We start from the raw sequence: 19,744 nt of genomic DNA, 5'->3' as shown, positions 1-19,744 counted from the left end.
GTGTGTGTGTGTGTGTGTGTGTGTGTGTGTGTGTGTGTGTGTGTGTACATACACGCGCACACGCATATATATAGTGGCATTTTGTTTTAATCACAGAAAAATGTAGATTCTGGGGGTTTTTTAAATCACAAAATTATATATATATATATAGTGGCATTTTTGTTTTACTCACAGAAAAGAGGTTTTTTTTAAATCAGAAAATGTTGCATGTATTTTTATCAGAGACAACCAGGATCCCTGATCATGAGCCTTTTGGCTTTGGACTAATATCATGCATAGTTTACACTATATAAGTGGATAGAAAAGTGCTGCCTAAGTGTGTGTTTATGGACAACCTGTGCTAAAACTTGCAGCAGTTTCAAGAAATGTAAAATGCATCAATATTGGATGAACCAGATTATTATATATATATATATAGTGGCATTTTGTTTTAATGACAGAAAAATGTAGATTTGGGGTTTTTTTAAATCATAACATTTTGGATTTATTTTTTTTTACTGAAGAAACCCAGGATCCCTGCTCTTAATTTACCCTAGAGTTCACTGGGCTGGTCCCCAGCAGGTCAACAACATTTCAAGCCATGGTGATCCCATATCTCATTATTGTTCAGTATAGGTGCATTCTCCAGGTACCCCCCACAAAGGACCACGTGCTAATTAGCCCCCTGCTCATGACCAGAACCAGGTGTTCTTGTCATGAATCCTGGGATCCTGCAAAAATGTATATGCAGATAAGGCAATCTGGTCCAGCTCTACTTCATGGAAGGCAGGGCCACACTAATCATATGTGACAGGATGGCAGAGGGGTCAATAGAGGGATTCTGGGTGAACTATTTGGGGCCCCATTTGGTGATGTTTGCCAAACATTTAAGGCTTGTGAAAAAAATAGGAATAAGTGGAAATGGGTAAGAAAGGAATAGCTCAGCTGTGGGAGTGAAGAGAAAATTAAAATGTATTCAATGTAGTGGTTCACCATGACTTAAAAAAGTTGGTGCTGAGGGAGACTGTGCACAATGAGCATGTATCTTATTCAAATGGGCTGCACTAACCTATCTTTGCGGTAGGCTCCCATCAGTATGTTTGCCCATCACGGGCCATGTGTTTATAGTCATGCTCAGTGTTGACTGCAATTAATCAGCTTCATAGTTGGTTTCCATTTCTGAACACATGCTGCTTTTGGCTGCAGTTTAATGGTAGACACTGAATTTAATGCAGTTCCGTTGTATGTGAATGTAAGATGTTGACTGGGGGAAAAATACTTCAGCCTATATTTGAGTAAATAGGTATGTAACCATGCACACTAACACTGGTGGCATTAAGAAAACAGTAATGTAGAATGTTGAATGAGTGTTATTATGCCATTAGCCTGCATACCATGTAAAAATTACAGTCTATCCTACACAATTCTGTAATGTAGAAGCATGTTTTTAGTTACCTATAACTACGGTACTAACATTTTTTTAGATAACGTGGATAAAATGAAAATGGAGATAAGGACTGATGATAAACATCAACCACCATGGGCCCGTGTCTTACTAATATGGAGAGTCCCCATGGGTCCCAATGTGTGAATAAGGTACAGGAGTAGAAATAGTCTCCATATTATAAATTGCAGGCCAATGTAAAGAGATTATTTTTTTCATTATGTAAATTTGAAAATAACCATCCTTTGAAGTTCAAAGCACTACTGTATCCAACTTGGCATTTAACAGAAGGCTTCAAAATTTTGAGAATGCTCTTGTAGCATTAGACTTCAATTATTTTTCAAAGCTCAGCTAAAATAATTCTTTATATGAAAAAAGTTTTGACTTTTTCCCAATGCACACAGCCCTTAATATAAAGCCAAAGTGAGGAGTTGTCATTATTGCTTACCTCTAACAGAAGATTATTTGTAATCTGGAGCTATACATAGGAATAACATCACATCACTACAGGAAAAGGATACAAGCTCTGGTAGAGTGGTATGAGAGATTTCACAGCTCTGCTGGCATTGATGCATGTGGCACATATAAGGCTTGGCAGTAGTTTTGCAGTCACTATTGCTCCATCAAACAGAGGACCAAAAAACGGCACCTGCCAAATCAAAAAAAACAAACTGATTTTATTTTTGGATGCAATCAATTTAGATCATTGTGAGGAGGGGGAAAGATCTTCCAACAGCAAAAACGAGAGGTAAGTTCTCACAGACTCTCCATAGAAGTCAGGCACCTAAACTGCTCTTTGTGCCTTTAAAAGTCTCCTTCTAGAATGATATTTTAAGGTAGTGGAAAACAGTAACAAGGATCAATGAAGCTTTGGAAAAGCAAAAAATATCTTACCTGATATCTCATTATAATGAGCTTTGCCTGTTATTTCTACCAGAAACAAAATGGCAACTCTTATCTATAAAAAACTGTTTTCTCAGAAGAGTCATACCATGAGGCTAAACAGGGTAGAAAGCACTGTTCACCACTTACTGACTGACCCACTGGGCCATCTAGGGTAAAAGATTCATAGGGCATGAAGAGCAAAGAAGGAACTGGAATCTGTAGCCCAGTGAGAAACGCATTCTCCTAGGAGGGGAGAGCCTGGTTTTGGCCTGAGACTGCAATGCAAGATGCAGAACCACAGTTATTGCATAAAATGTATACACAGCATCCCAGCTGATTCAATAAAATCTGGTTTTAGGTGATTAAACCCAGGCAAAGTTTTAGATTATAAACTCCCCATTAACAGAACTGGGGCTTCAGGGAGCAACATAAATGCTATCTACTTCCAGGAGACAAATGAGATGCCAGTCTAACACCCCCAATTAGCACTTATCAGTTGGCCTATGCATCTCAACTAAAAGGCACTTGGGGGTCTCCCTTCAAAGTATGAAGATGTAAAACACACAACTCAGTTTTATAAATTCCACTTAAAGATACACATACCTAAATCTTAGGCAAGACAATGCACAGTGTAAAACCAGGAGGTATCTTTTTGGATCCAGGCCTAGATTTTTATACTTACCGGGTGGCAAAGCAGGAGAATAGGATACAAAATGATCCCTTTGGATACCATACTGTTTAAATAAAGAGAGCTAGCTAGCTATGTTAATCTGAAGTTAGGCAAAAGGTAGGGCAGGATGGCACTTTTCTGAAAAATCTGTCTTTAAGGTCCCACCCTGTCTTCATTTTAAATAAAGGGAATTTTTAGGCTATTTCTTCTAAATTACTACACCACAAAGAATTTTTGGGTGAACTCATGAGTCTGGGATTGAAACAAAGGACTACTTCCTGTCCAGCACCTGAAGAACAGAGTCTCCTCTGGCAAATCCTAATGTAATGAAAGGGAACATGTAGCTAACATTTTATCAGACCTCATCCTTCCCTCTAAAGTCTTTAAAGGATTTAAGAAAAGAAAATCTCCCAAAATTTATATAAATCTCACGCAGCTGCCAAGTGAACTTCAGTGAAAGACTGGATAGAGGTAATAACAATAAATTAAGTAAACCAGGATATGGTTAAAATAATTCTAAAGATATATCTATAATTAGTTCCTTTCAGCATTAAAGAGCTTTGCATTGTGGCTTTAGTCCTCAGGGGTGATGCTATCTTATTTAGGGATGCTAGATATGGATGGAGAATCAGGTTCAGATGACAATGTACCATCAATTAATGTTGTACATATCTGGTCTTTGTTTAGTCTTTCTCGTTTAACTGACAAATCTTCCAGACAGAAAAGGATGTTACCTACCAGTAACTGAAGTTCTTCAAAATGCATTGCCCACACTCACATTTTTTACTAGTGGGTGTCTTGCATCCTGAAACTTTGAGCAGAAATCTTTTTGCCATAACAGTATATGTAGAATTTGCCCTGGCTATGTATCTGCTTTTGGCCCACGTCAAATGGATAAAGTGGGATACTAGGGCTGTGCAAAGCTTCGGTAGCTGATTCGATTCAGAGGAGATTCGGCCAGATTCAAGGACTGAATCTCTGAATCAAATTGGGAGACCAATTAAAAGCTCTGAATTGATTTGAAGCATCCAAATCAATTCGGAAAAGCTTCAGGAAAGATTTGTCCGCTTTGGAGATTCGGCCATAGAGTAAATAGGTAGCTGACACAGCTGCCTCCAGCTGGTAAGTCTGTTGGGGTTGAGGGAGGGCATGGGATGTAGGCACGGCAGTGCTGGGAGTGGGTGCTCTGCCCTGCTGCCACTTGCCCAGCAGGGGTGGAGGGGGGTGTGTGGGATGCAGGCGTGGCTCACTCCAGATGGAAGGAGGCAAGCAGCAGCAGGGCATAGCCCCCACTCTCAGTGCTGCCTCACCTGCACCCCACACTCCCCGTGCCAGTGGCAAGCAGAGCCCCTATTCCTAGTGCTGATGTGGGCGTAGCAGCACTGGGAGTGGAGGCTGTGCCCTGCTGCTGCCCAGAGTAAGCTGTGTCTGCACTGTGACCCCTGCTGCACCAGCTGGGCAGGCAACAGCAGGGCAGAGCCCCTGCAGGCACAGCCGGAGAAGCCACAGGGGAAGCCCCTGTGGCTGCCCTGCTCAGACCCATCCCCTGCCTGGCCGCATCCTCCTGGCACTTAAAGAAAAAAAAACAAAAAAGCCCCACACTCACCAGCTCTTGAAGCAGCAATCAGGGCCTCTGAGGGCTTGTGGCAGAACCCCAACACAGTGTGGGGCTGTGGGAGGCAGCGGGGATTGCCCCCCCACTTGTCACCTGCACAGCAGCTGCCATATGACGCGGGTACAGTGTGGCTTGGCAGGGCGCTGCACACTGTCTGGGAGCTGGGGCGGCTCCATGCATCAGCCGGAGCCCAGCAGCACTCAGCCCCAGCAGTCTCAGCTCCCAGACAGAGCAAAGCGCCCTGCTAAGCTGCACTGCACCCGCAATCCCCACTGCCCCCCCTCTACTCTGTGCGGTGCGGCGGGGCTCTGCCATGAGTGCCCAGAGGCCCTGATCACTGCTACTGAAGCCGGTGAGTGCGTTTTTTGTTTTGTTTTTTTAAAGTGCCAGGACTAGGCTCCCCCAGCCTGGGGAGAAGCAGGCACAGCCACCCAGCTGTGCCTGCCTCTCCCTGGCCGATCCAAATCACTGAACCTCTCTGAATCAGCACTGAATCTTCCAAAGCCAATTCAGCCAAATCGATTCAGGACAGTGATCCGAATCTCCAAATGGAATCACTGTCCTCTGAATTGGCCAAATCTGAATCGAATATTTCCCTCCTTGCACAGGCCTAGTACTTACTACTCCTCAGTTCTCTCTCAGTCACAGAGTCCTAACTGTGTTCAACTCTGACAGAAGGGGAAGGAGACCTTGATTCAATTGTGTATGTGAGCAATACATCTCGAAGAACCCAGTTACTGGTAAAGAACTTCTTTTTCTTTTTTGAGTAACTGTCCACACATACATTCCTGACTAGTAAGTGATTCCAAATTCAGTGCTCACACACCCAAGCAGTGAGTCCTGATATACAAATAACATGCCAAATGCAACATCAGTGTGAGAGGCTTCCATGATGATATGAAATTCAGTAAATGTATTAATAGAGCTCCAAGTGGCCATCTTGCAAGTATCACCTATGGAGACATGACAAAGGCAGGTGACAGACATGGCCTGAGTTCTAGGTTAAGAGATGTGAGCTAGTTTCTCTAATGAAGTGATGATATAATGGTTGCCAGGATCACTTGAGCTTTTGACTGCATACATTCAGCTTTCTGATGTCCAAGATGGGATAGAATCATAGAATCATAGGGCTGGAAGAGACCCTGAAGGATCATCAGGTCCAGCCTTCTGCATAAGCAGGAAAGACATCTGGGGTCAGACGACCCCAGCCAGGTGACCATCCAGTCTTCTCTTGAAGACCTCTAGGGTAGATGATTGCACCATCTCTGGGCAGAGCTTGTTCCACAGCCTGGATAACCTAGCTGTAAAGAAGTTTTTCCTAATGTTCAGTCTGAAACTATCTTCCAGGAGTTTGTGGCTGCTGCTTCTAGTTTTCCCCCAGGGAGGCCTGGTGAACAGTTGCTCACTGAGCCCCTGATGTACGCCTCTGATATAGTGGTAAGCTGCAATCAGGTCCCCTCTCAGCCTTTTCTTTAGGCTGAAGAGTCTGAGATCCCTCAGCCTCTCTTCGTATGGCTTGCCATGCAAGTCCCTGATCCTGTGGGTGGGCCTTCTCTGGACCCTCTCAAGCTTTAGCATGTCCTTGTTGAAGTGCGGTGCCCGGAACTGGATGCAATACTCCAGCTGTGGCCGCACCAATGTTGAGTAAAGTGGGAGAATCATTTCTTTGGATTTACTGGAGATGCATCGATTGATGCATGCCAGAGTTTTATTGGCCCTAGCAGCTACTGTGTCATATTGCCGGCTAATATTCATGCTGGGGTCTATTGCTACCCCCAGATCCCTTTCATTTGTAGTGCTGGTCAGGTTAGCGATGCCCAGCCCGTAGGTGTGCTGGGGATTCTTCGTTCCCAGATGCAGCGCTTGGCATTTCTCTATGTTGAACCTCATCTGGTTCTGTTCTGTTCAACATGCCAGCCTGTCTATGTCTGCTTGTATCTGCAGCCTATCTGATGGTGTGTCTGCACAACCCCATATATTGGTGTTATCTGAAAACGTGGCCAATGGGCTTTTCACCCTCACATCCAGGTCACTGATGAAGATATTAAACAGCACTGGGCCAAGTGCTGACCCCTGGGGTACGCTGTCTCACCAGGACAACATTGATCCATTCATTTGGACTTTCTGTGTCCTACCTCGCAATCAGTTTCGCACCCACTTGATGGTCCGCAGTTGAGCCCGAGTCACCTGATCACAGAAAGAAATGAGGTTGGTCAGACAAGACCTACCCATGATGAAGCCATGCTGGCTGTCATTCAGTATCATGCCTTCTGCAAGTTTGTCACATATAGCCCCTGACATATAGTTCATATGTCAATGAACTGTGCTACAGCATCTGAGAATAGGATCACCTGGTGGGGCCCAGGAGGAGGAGATTGATGAATGCAAAGGGCAATTTATCATCCTCAAGCCTGCATCAGTGCCTGGTGACTAGAATCCCCAGGGCAAGATGGTTAAAAGGCATATTAGGGAAGGACTCCCTGAGGCCACTGATAGGGAGGGCTAATCCTGAAATGAACCAGCAGCAACTATACCGTCTCCTCAGGGATTAATATATAAGTAGAGAGAGCCCATTGCCAGTAATCAGAATTGGGATCAGATTCAGAGTTAGTGCTGTAACCTGAGCTCACCAGCTGATGAGGCCATCAGTACCAGAAAAGCCCATGTCAGAGTCAGGGGATCCTGAAAATAAAACTTATGTACTGGCTGAATGAGGGGCTCTTTCACTGATTCGGGGGTGGGGGGCAGAGTGCGACTCCGCTGAAGTCTGGTGCAAGTCAGTGCTGAATGGGATTATTCCCAGTGCAGAACTCATGGCGAAGTGGGGAATAATGGAGACTTGTGTGCTGTCTGATCCTTGGTGCTTGGACCTAGATTTCTGAGCCAGGATGACAGTGAGCCCTCAACTGTAAGTTGAAGGATACAAGTACAATGTAGCAGCCTCTTGTCAGCTTTGTAAGTCTTCATCTCCCCCAGGGCCTCTGGCACCAAATCAATTGGCCCATCCTGAATTCTGACTGCTTGCATAAGCTGGGAGGCATCAGTGGCAGGCTGAACTTTGATAGGACCATAAAGTCTCACATTTCAGCTAGTGAAGTAAAAACCAGAGCCCTGTGTTCAGGGACATCCTCTACAGTGGGACTTCTGTCAAGCTGGTGGTGTGGATGGTGCAGGAGGATATGGTGGTACAAGGGGAAATCTCAGTGCACAGTGGAGCCTGAAGGAGCAGGAGTGAAAAGGTCGTTTATTTCTCAAAGAGGAAGAATTTAGTTTGGCTTTTCTTTCCTTTAAGGGGTTTGAAAAAAACTTTCAGACGGTGCACTTATTCTTGATGTGCACCCCATCCAAACAGAACAGGCACTGTGAATGTGTATCCAATAAAGGTGCACCAAATAACGAGGAGGTGGGGAGTGAAGAGGCATGGGGGGGCAGATAGAGGCCCCCATGGTGTGAGAGAGTGGGGCTTGGGCAGGGGCTGCCCAGATAGGGTGGGAGGCGGCGTGGGACTAAGCCATGAGCAGCTCATTCAAGGGGTGCAGGGAGGGAGGAGGTATAGCTCCCGCCAGTGTGCACACTCCTGGGCGAGGCATGGGGGCATGTCCCCTGATCTGTGTGTAGGGCAGGGGCAGGCTGCTGCTGCAGGCTGGGACCAAGGTCAGCATCAGGCTCTTTCCAGCTGGGAGCTGGGCTGGGGCTTGGGGGAACTATGGCAAATTCTGGGCTGGCTGTAGCTCACCCTGTAGCTCCGCTTCCAGCACTGTCGCCTGCCCAGAGCGCAGCCCTGCCTCAACCCCACACTGGGAAGATCCTGGCACCATCCCCAGCCCACAGCAGAAGCCTGCCCTCACTCCATGCACAGATCTGGGGGGAGGGGAGGCACATGCCCCCCCCGGTGTCTACCCCAGGGGTGTGTGCAGCGATGGGGGCCACTCTCTTCCTTCCCACACCTCCCAGATGAGCCACTCGTAACTCTCTCCCATGCCCCACCCACTGCAGCTGGGCAGTGCCTGCCCCTGCCCCAGGCCCATTCATGCCCTCACTGTGGGGGCCTTGATCTGCCCCCTCCCCCCCCAAACACTGCCTTCCTCCCCGCCATTCCTCCTCCCCCCAGCTGGACGTTACTCTTCACACTGCCAGGATGGCTGCATGCATGCTGCCACATCAGCCAAAAAAAGCTGACTGACGATGATGTAAATTTTCCTTTTATTGGTGCCAATACGATATGGACCAATGTATCGGTGCACCTCTAGTAACCAAGGCTGGTAACCAGGGCTGTGCGAGGCTTCGGACAGAGCTTCAGATCCAGAGAAGCTTCAGACGCTTCTGGGTCAGAAGCAACATATCTGGGTTGAAGCGCTGGCCTCATTAGGCTTCCTGAAGTGGTTCGGAGCTTCCGAAGAGCTTCGAAGCCACCTCGGAGATCCGGCCATAGGGTATAATGGTGAAACAATAAAATATCGATGTTATTTTTTGTCCGAATTGGATGAAATTTTCAGGGGTGGTAGACTCTGCAGAGAGGATGAAGCTTGTCAAGTTTCAAGAAGATCGATGCAGGGGTTTGGGGGGGAACAGCACCCCAAATTCTCGAAAGCAAAATTCCTGTCACATCTATCTGTTACAACACAGAGGGTCGAAACTGCATGAGTGATAGCTCCTACTGAGGCCAGAAAGCCTCCCAAGTTTCAAGAAGATTGGTGCAAGGGTTTGAGGGGAACTGCCCCTCAAGCTGCGGACAAGTAAAACTCGTGCCATGGGTGCTGTAGGACTGACTGTGTCTGTGTTGGGGCAGCAAGGGGAGACACTGCTGCAGGCCTGGCTGCTAAGCTGCTGTGTTTCCAGTTACCAATCAATCAATCATGATTCACTCAGACCAGAGACTCAGGGACCAGATCAATGCATGGGATCTAGCTAATACGTAACGACTTAACAAGCATCAATTAGCTCCTACAAAACCAGGCTAAGGAGAGGAAAGAATCAATACAATCAACTGCCCCAAGACAGACACAGTCTTGGCACAAGTTTTGCTTGTCTGCAGCTTGAGGGGCAGTTCCCCACAAACCCCTGCACCTTTCTCCTTGAGGCTTTGTGGCTTCAGTAAGAGCTACCACCCCTGCAGTTTTGACCCCCCTGTGTTGTAACACACAGTCGCCATGACATGAGTTTGGCTTTCAAGAATTTGGGGTACAGTTCCCCCCAAACCCCTGCACCAATCTTCTTGAAACTTGACAGGTTTCATGCTCTCAGCAGAGGCTACCATCCCTGAAGTTTCATCCAAATTGGACAAAAAACAATGAAGTTATAGATGTTTCATTGATTTCCCATTATACCCTATGGCTGGATCTCCAAGGCAGCTCTGAAGCTTCAGAGCTGCTTTGGCCGGATCGAGGCGGAAGCCAGTCCAGAGCTCCAGACTGAATTGCAGCCATCCGAACTGGCCGGATCAGATCACTGCTGACTCACACAGGCCTACTGGTAGTCTTTTTAGCACAGGAGGGATATTTCTTGAACCCCAGGGATCAAGAGGAAAGCATGGCAATTCTGCTGACAGTCCGAAGCAAGAAAATAAAAATGTTGTGAGGGACTGAGGAAAAACACCAATGATGATGAGACAAGAGAGTGGCTAACTAATGGTGCTGAAGGATAAAATAGAGGGGGGAGGAGAGGGGTGTAGTAAGGTGCCTGCCCTGACCCAAAGGTCACAAGACCCATCCTCATCACTGAAGAGGATAAGACAAAGAGACAAAATCAGGTAAAAGAGGGAATCCAGACTAAGTAAAAATTAAGTTGCTTAAGGAAAACAAGTACAACTGTCACCGGAGGAAAAATGCCAGTCACATTGCTGTCTGAGCCAGGCAGCTGAGAGGAAATGGAAGAGCAGAAAGTTCATTCTGTCTTTACCTGCTTGGTGCAGGGCCAGAAGGGTAGCTGACTGCACCAATATAATGCTAACTACAGATTCATAGATCGTAAGGCTGGAAGAGACCTTGGAAGATCATCAGGTCCAACCCCCTGCACCAAGCAAGAAAGATAACTGGGGGTCAGGTGACCCCAGCAAGGTGACTGTCTAGTCTCTTGAAGATTTCCAGGATAGGTGATTGCTCCACCTCTAGAGACAGTCTATTCCACAGTCTGGACACCATGACTGTGAAGAACTTTTTCCTAATGTTGAGTGGTTTGCCAGGAGTTTGTGGCCATTACTCCTAGTTTTCCACTTGGGTGCCCTGGTGAACAGTTGCTCACTGAGCCTCTGATGTACTCCCCTAGTGTAGTGGTAAGCTGCTACCAGGTCCCCTCTCACCTGTCTTTTCCTCAGGCTGAAGAGTCCCAGATCCCTCAGCCTTTCCTTGTATGGTTTGCCATGTAAAACTCTGATCATATGGGTGGCTCTTCTTTGGGCTCTCAAGCTTGTCCATGTCCTTGTTAAAGTGTGGCGCCCAGAACTGAATGCAATACTCCAGCTGCGTTCTCACCAGTGCTGAGTACAGCAGAAGAATCACCTCCTTGGTTCTGCTGGAGATGCATCGATTGATGCATGTCAGAGTAATATTCGCCCTACTGTCTACAGCATCGCACTGCTGGCTCATATTCATACTGTAGTCTATGATTACCCCCAGGTCCCTTTCACTCATGGTGCTAGTCAGTTTGGTGCTACTAAGCCTGTAGGCCTGTCTGGGGTTGCTCATCCCGAGATGGAGCACTTTACATTTCTCAACATTGAACTTCATCAGATTCCGATCCACCCAACTTGCTAGCCTTTCTAGGTCTGCCTGTATCTGCAGCCTATCTTCAAGAGTGACCACACTTCCCCATAACTTGGTGTTGGCCGCGAACTTGGCCAGTGAGATCTTTGCCTGTCTTCACGATAGGTGGAGCTATTGTAAAAAAAGTCTCTGCATTTAGAGAATGGCTCAGGGCATGGGCCACATCCATTACTCAGGAATGTATATGTTGGCAGTTACTCAGAGAAGACCATCTTATTCCGTTTTTGTAAATGACAACAATTTAGCATACTTTATGAAAGAGACAAGGATCTTTTATTGGACCAACCATATAGCTGGGATAGCATACTCTATGCACATTCCTTTCTTTAGTTAAGGTTAGAGATAATTTTCTATTACAAACTGGATTTAAATGGAATTATGTTTTAATAAATTTAAGAACTGATCAGATAGTATCCTTGTGTGATCTGATAGGAGATTTTTTTCTAGAAAGCTGGAGACAAACTGGACAGTGTTAAGAGAGTTTTTGAGAAACAAGAATCTTAAAAATGGTTTATCTAAAACATAAATTTAGGTTTATTCTGTTGGTGTTTTATACAGGATACCATATATTTCTATATTCTTAATTAGGGCACATTAAGGGACTGAGTTATTGCTTTAAGTTCTTATATACAGTAGCAAAAGCCATGAACTGATTTAAAGGCAGGTTGATATTTGTGTTGAATTTCATAAGAGGAAACGTGGACCCATCAAAGAGACAATAATACTGTGGAAATTTCTGCAAATGGATATTTGCAAAGGATGTACCTGTACAGCAGGGGTGGGCAATTATTTTGGCTGGAGGACAGCTTAACAAATTTTGGTGAGCTCTTGAGGACTGTAAAAGTAGCCCCATGCCTTGACAGGTGCCCTGCCCTCTGATTACCATCTTGGGACTGGAAATCACATCCCCTAACCTCTGATGTTTACCACTGGAAGTTCCCTCCCTTGCCACTGAAAGTACTCCTTTGGGAAGGGTTTGCCATCTTGGAACAGGAAAAAAAAAGGCATATACTAAAAAACAAGCATCTACTATAACATACTATAATATCGTTTTTTAAAAAAGTCCTGATTTACATGCATTTGCATAGTGTATATAGAGATGATTGCATAATAGCTTTAAAAAAGTCTTCCTCTTGTATATTGTGTGTGGGGGGTATGGGCTGTGATTGGGTGGGTGTGGGAGTTGTGTGAGATTTGTGGGGAGTGCGTGGAGTTTGTGAATGGGTACATAGGGGTGTGAGTGGGTGTGGGGTGTTTGGGATTGTGTGGATGGTATGTCAGTGCGGGCCCCCCACTACTTGCCCCGCCATGTTGTACAGCCCCTGCTGCCGGCAGCAGCAGCAGGTGGTAAGCCTTCATGGCTTGTGGCAGGCAGAGTCCTTCAGTGGTGTGTGGCTCCAGCTGAGTCCCAAGAGCTGCATGTGGTGGTATGGAGTCCTCCCGACCTGCTGTACATGCCTTTGAGCCAGACCAGGCTGGCTTCATGCAGGTGGGAGCCACACACCATTGGTCCGGGCCATCCGTGGCTCCAAGTGGGGCTTCCAACACTCCAGTGAGGCACTGCACGTGGAGATGCAGAGCCAGCCCGGTCCAATGGCACACAACTTCCCGTGGCTCCCAGTCTGCGTGCCATGGGGCCAGGCTGGCTCTGATCTGCCACATGCGATTCCCTGCTGCAGTGTTAGAAGCCCCATGTGGAAGCATGGAGACTGCCTGGTCTGGCCCCATGATGCGCGGCTCCTACCTGCAGTGCCAGGAGCCTCATGTGCTGGCAGGTAGTCAGCCCAGTTTGGTTTGAAGGTATGCACCAGCAGGCTGGGCTGGCCGGACTCTATGGCGCTCCTTGGATTCAGCTGGAGCCATGCACTGCTGGGGGACTATGTCTTGCTGTGGGTCAGGAGTATCCTGAGGGCCTGCCACCTGCTGTTGTTTGTGGCAGAGGCTGTAAGCCATGAGGTGTGTGGCAGGGAGGTCCCACACCCCCACAGCTCCCCACAAACCTCACACCTACCCGCCTCCTGCAGACAGAAGCTCCCCTACCCTCACCACTTGGCCAACCATGCGCCATCACACTTTGTGCATCCACATGGGGCTCCCAGCTGGAGTATCGGAAGCCCCATGGAGGTAGACATACAAAGCCCGCCTGGTCTGATGGTGTGCCACGTCTGAAACCCTGCCTTCCACTGGACTTCAGAGGGGCAGCAACGGATGAGTAATAATTGTTTTTTAGAGGGGCGCTGAGGGCTGGATAGAAAGGCCTGGCAGGCTGGATTTGGCCCACAGGCCATATTTGGCCCAGGCCTGCTGTAGAGCCTTTGCCATGGGCTGGGCTATAGAGAAGAGTGATCTGACCCATGGTATTTCACTCCTGGTGAACTGGCAATGATAGTAAAAAACCTGCCAAGACCTTAAAAACAGTACCTCACACATAGAGGAAAGCCAAATGCTAATAAGATCACCCCAAAATTCCAAACCTTTTATTGATTTAGAATTCCTATCAAGCAAATGCATCTTATACCCTGCTTTGATGAATTGTAGTGTTCTCTCTACCAGAAACTTGAAAAGTCAGTGCTATTAGTGGCACAAAATACAAAGAAGTCCATATCATTTATAAAATGGGAAACAGTGTGAAATCACACACACACACACAGATTATCAATGATGAAAAGGAAAAAGTGAAAATCTTAATAGTACCTTATTAGAAATCATTACAGATTCTAATTTTAAGAATGAGTCAATTGGGAGCTCATTTCTTCATCACAAAAATCAAAACAGAAAAACCTAAGAAGGAGCTAGTAACTATTATCAATATTTAAGCTATGGATTTTTTCCATCTGTACTGAGACTTACTGCATAAATAAATACCCTCTATTATTCTTCTGCAACCGCTTGTGGGTGACTGTGACAGTCATTCAATAAATGGACAAAAGGAATAATATAAATCCCCTGTATCCAGGGAATTCCTCTAATTAGAAGTGGCAATGAATTACAGAAGAAATTTGGTTTTAATATAACATCTGCAAATGACAGCTGTCTTTTCACAGAATACTTATGTCATTCCTTTACTCAAAATAATTATCAAAAAAAAAAAGAAAGAAAAATAATAGATTAGTGTAAAACATTTCCATAATTTATTTGACTAATCCTGGATTCTTTTCAATGCATTCAACACAACATTTAAAGCTTTGGTCTGTTTTTTTATGCAAAAGTCATTAATTTTTCCCTCCTGGGAATTTATCTGTGCCATGGAAGTCCTGGATCATCAAGTTTTGTGGGTTCATTTTTCAATTAAGAATTACATAAGCATTTATAAGAAAGTTAAAATTCTATGAAAAGAAGAATATATATTTAAAATAGTGAAAGAGAATGCAAACATCCAAAACAACTTTGTCTGCCAGGTATGACTGAGGATGGTATTCACTAACACCACCCTTGACACACATTTTCACTTTGGTATCTGGTGAGTTATATACAGAATAAATGGAGAAAAGGTGATGTGGCATTATGCAATAGATTGTGTGTGTTAGAAGTTTAAAATTTTAACATTCACATATAAATCCAAAATTATGATAATATAAATCTCTCTTTAGTATTTCTATTAGTAAAAATAATTTTCAAATATTCTTTTGATCAACCTTTACTTAAAAGGTTGATCACATTCAAGAAAATTATCAGACTCTTGGAAATGTGCTGTAAGACCTTTTTTTGTAAAACATGTTGTGAATTAATGTTAAAACAAATTTTAAATTTGATAAATTTTGAAAAATTTATCAGAAATGTTTTCAAGCTCTCAGAGATATTTCCACATACAGAAGCAAATGTTCAATTAACAAAAAAATTACCACAATGTATATGTAAACAAAGTTGTTTACAGATTATTAAATGTATACCTGGCATTTCCCAAAATGTAAATCAATACTTCAAGAAGCTCTCATTTTTAAAGGTTCAGCCCTCTCAAATGCTGAGACTGCTTAATTCAAGCTGAATTTAGCAGGTGTTGAGGGCTTCCAGTACCCTTTCAGAATCAGAATCTGAAGATCCAATCAGAGACTGATTACATACCCCAAACTTTCAGCTGATTCAATGGGAGTGTTGGCTGGGAAGGAATATGTGAATAGACCATAAAATTCATAGGTAAAAAAAAAAGCTTAGAATGATTAATTTCCATTTCAACAATCTTGCTGTGGGCCATTAAACTCAAGGGGATACAACACCATAAAGTCTTTTTGACCTAATGAGGTTGAATGCATATTCTATCTTTGGTACTTTTAAAGTTGATATTTTAGTTGCCTTTCAGAGAGTACTTGATTTCACAGGGATGCAAAATAAATGTGCTAAGCTTAAATGAACTGTAGGAAAATAAAACACATTCAGATGTGGACAGAAATGTACACCATTTTATGACCAATACAAATTATGAAGTTAACGGGCTGTGAAAAAAAAATATTCAACATGTTGCAAATGCTTCCTTCAGTACAATTACTAAGAAAAAATAATTATTTTTGTTGTAAACACTAAAAGTAGGCAAGGTTACATAAACCTTTTGAGTACAAAGACTTCACTTCTATAGTAAGCAGCACTAGTTAAAAGACTGGGGAATGGGTAAATTATTGTACCAAATGGCTGAGAATTAATCTCTGATGACTAGCTGCAATCTAACGAGGCATCTGTGTCCCAGGGAACCCACAGTATGTCCCTGGCGGTATGTGTAGTGTGTAGAGTCTGCATGGCATTCTTTGTCCTCTTTTGCAGGCAGCTTTTCGTCTCATTGTTTAGAATATCCTCATGCATCTGTGACGCGTGGAATGCATTCATACTAACAGACTTACTATTGTTTTCTCTCAGAAGCTTTGTTGAGCAAAGACTGCATCACGGTTCCTGATAATTATATTGCTTAATTAATCAAGACAAAAAAAATTTGCAAATCATTGCCTGGTTGCCAAGCAGGAAGATAAAAAAATGAAAACAATACAAGCTGAAGCAATATAACAAAAGTAACAGCTATCTGATCAGAAATTCTTATATAATGAAGCTATTAATGCTAAATCGGTTAATGTTAACATTGCTCCAGGTGTCTCTACTTAGATGCAAACAAAAAGGCTAACATTATGTATATAAAAGGCCAAATGTTGCCATGGATTCGGTAACCTGATAGAGAGGACAGCCTTTTCATTTGATTAGGGAATGCAATTTAAATACCAGGGACTGAAGCCAAACAACAGACATTTCTCTCTGCAAGCCTCTTTCATTCACCCTCGGGTCAGTAGCTGGTGAACAAAAGGTCAGCCACACTTGCCCTGGAAATGTCTGGATTAATTTTATTACATTGTAATGGTTTGTACTTTAAATGTAGGGATAACACTAAATTTCCAGTTGTCTATTATTCCTTCTGCCCTTTGGGTGTTTTTTGACTAATATATAAAAAGACATAGCTTTTCTGGGATTGATTCACATAATTTCATAATGCTAAATTCTAAATTTTTTATTCAGCTTTTTCAGGTTAAGATACATTAACAGCTATTTATTTGTGTATTAAGTCAGCATTTTAGGATGTTATTTTCTCTACTTTTAAGTTCCAGAGAAGTGAATTATAAGACTCTTTATATATTTAAATTAAGTGTATATAGCAATAAAAGGTTTTCACATATGAAAAATAGGTGGCAAATTTTCAAGATTTATTTTTAAATGTAGGATGACAAATTTCTAGTTCTTAAAATGTACAGCTGTTGCCATTCTTAAACTTCTGAAAGATGCATCTTAAACAATTAGTACATATGTCCTGTGATTTATGCATCCTTTTTGCTGTTGTCTACACACTAAGACACATTGTTATTTTTTATGTAAATAGATAATATCAATAGTAGTGAGGACTATGGTTATTTCAATAAAATATATTCTATCTTTAGAAGTTAACATGCTGAATGCACTTGTGTATTGAACTACACATTTACATACATTTATCTCTGCATTTAAAATAAGATCCTTCTTTTTGTATACAACAATTAGACAACGATTGCTTTTGCATTCTCCTAGAAATCTGAGAAAAAGTTGACAAGAAAATAAATAAGTATAAATACATACTAACACTAAAAAAAAGGATTTGATATAATGACATAAAGGCAAGGATGAATGTTAAGACTGCCATGCAATCCCTAAATTATACTGAGTTAGATTATTGCCAGGGTCTCAAAAACCTGTGTGAGGTTACATATATAGCACCATGTGTATCCATAGTACCATCAGAGATTTAACTATTAGCTAACTATTATGTGTGAATTAATACCAAGGAAAGCCTTAATTCTGTATTCTCTTTCTTTCATTGGCTTAAATTGGATCCCGTCCATCATTTTAAGCATCATTCTGTATAAGCCATCTCCAATGGGTTTAAAATTCGGGCACGCCACCCAAAATGCTAAACATGAATATGCTTTTCATTTCAGATCTACTCACTTAGTTTTTTACTAATGTTCAATTGTTAAAAGAAAACAAAAACAAAAAACAAACAAAACCCCTGTAAAACAACCCTCCCTGAGAGTTCAGCGCACCTTTTAAGCTCACATGGGGAGAAAAATGTAATATGTTCTGACAAAAATATTTGATAATGTTGACTTTTCTCAATGTTATACAAGAATTATTTGCCATTTAAGCAATGTGCATGATGGACTACCTGAAGTAGTCAAAACCTACCTCTGGTTTCTTCATTATCTCTATGAAAAACATGTGGTTCTTCATTGGATAAATAATAATTAAAACATCTCCAAAATCTGTTGGTATAATACCCCTGCGGTAGTTCCTGGTGTGTTCAGACCAGACGATGTGAACCTCATCATTTCCCAAGTGACGAAGCTGCAACGGCAAATTGGCTCTTTATTAATCAGAGTGATAACAACAGTTTATGAGGGGTCATGGCTTACAAATTGAATTACAATGCTCAACAGTAGAAATATTTCATTATAGAAAAGGTTAAAATATTGCTTTTTCTCTACCTGCTGTTAATAAAAGCAGCCACAAAACTTGCCTCGTTCAAAAAAAAAATTTGATGGTTTAATTACATAATTATCAAATTATCAACTTACATGACACATGGATGCACATTATATACAGTAGTTTTAAATGCTGAACTGAATGACATGAGCAAAATGTTAACTAGCAGGGCATTGTATTTCATTTAAAATATTATAGCTGTCACAGCAGTAGCTATTACTACCATTCAGGTTGCACACACTTTCCATTACAGTCCTCTGTTCCTTATTTTGCTATACAGCTGAAGTACTTCATGCCATATCTCTGCATGAAGGTAAATTCTGTTTTGAAAGTGTGTGTGTAATGTGTTTGAACAGTGGCTGAGTTAGGACAAAGTGGGAAAAACTGTAAAGACCTTTTTTTGAACAGGGTTACATAAAGTAAAGCTGAAGTTATATGTTGAAACTTAGTACAGAAATAGTCCTTATTAAGTACAGATGATTTTGTTTTGTTTGGAAAAATAAGTCTGTGACTGAAGAAAGGCAAACATATTTGAAAATGATGTACTGAAATGCACAACAGACTGTATGTCTTTAACGTTTTAAATAGACTTCTATTTTACAGGCAACATTTACCCTCTATGGTGGGGAGACAGCACAAGGTTTATGCAATACTTTAGTCCCACTTAAACCCTAAAAAAAGGTAAAACAAGTAATTAATGTGATACATAAGCGTATGTGCTGGTCTTCTGTGGAGAAATGAATTTCACCCTGACAGACCAGAAAATGCTTTGAATCAGGAAAGGATTCCTACAACAATTTAAAAAAATATTGCCATGTCTTGCCATATTTCTGAAGACAAGAAGGCTAAAAACTGCATCTTCACTGAAGGTTTATACTTGTGCAAAGTAAAATGAAACCTATTCACAAGGTAAATCAAATTCACAGCTAATTTGATTTTATTTGAATAAAAAGGAAACAGAGAAGGGTTACTGAATTTATTTATCTAATTTATACATACAAGTAAAGAATGTATTTCAACCCTATTTATGATACCAATTATCAACAGACTCTGATTTTTCGATATGAAACTGTAAACACTATAAATAGTTATTTTGGGTTTTCCCAGCTCAGCATGTTAAATTTCTCACTATCCTCTGACACTTTATAATGATCTTAAAAAAAATGTAGATAAAAATAATTGTGTGAACACTGTGAGAACTATTTAGCAATGTTATGAGGGTGAACTTCAGAAAAAAAGAAGATAAAATACTGGTTCCACTGCAGTCAACAGCAAAACTCACACTGAGTTTAACAGGGATAGCTGTTCATTGCAAGAGAGTAAACAGATTTGACTATAAAATCACAAAAGTGTTTACAGACAAGTTGTAAAGCAATTTTTAAAAAATAACCTATCCTGCCTGGCCA

The 19,744-nt window shown here is 42.5% G+C and overlaps 1 protein-coding gene across 2 annotated transcripts in view; it reads right to left on the bottom strand.

Annotated features, from left to right (window-relative positions):
- RALGAPA2 (Ral GTPase activating protein catalytic alpha subunit 2) overlaps positions 1-19,744 on the bottom strand; it is a 437,386-nt gene that overhangs the window by 113,980 nt on the left and 303,662 nt on the right. For both annotated transcript variants that reach the window (XM_019516125.1, XM_019516126.1), the window contains exons 36-37: positions 18,042-18,200; positions 1,945-2,072 (exon numbers count right to left, since the gene is read on the bottom strand). In XM_019516125.1, coding sequence (XP_019371670.1) covers positions 1,945-2,072; positions 18,042-18,200 — 287 coding nt within the window. The remainder of the gene's footprint in view (positions 1-1,944; positions 2,073-18,041; positions 18,201-19,744) is intronic.

The sequence above is a fragment of the Gavialis gangeticus genome, unplaced genomic scaffold (assembly GCF_001723915.1).
Source record: "Gavialis gangeticus isolate Ggan-Ray unplaced genomic scaffold, GavGan_comp1, whole genome shotgun sequence".
NCBI classification, from domain to species: domain Eukaryota; kingdom Metazoa; phylum Chordata; order Crocodylia; family Gavialidae; genus Gavialis; species Gavialis gangeticus.
The sequence above is the reverse complement of the archived record's forward strand: the minus strand, read 5'-3'. Positions and strand labels throughout refer to the sequence as shown.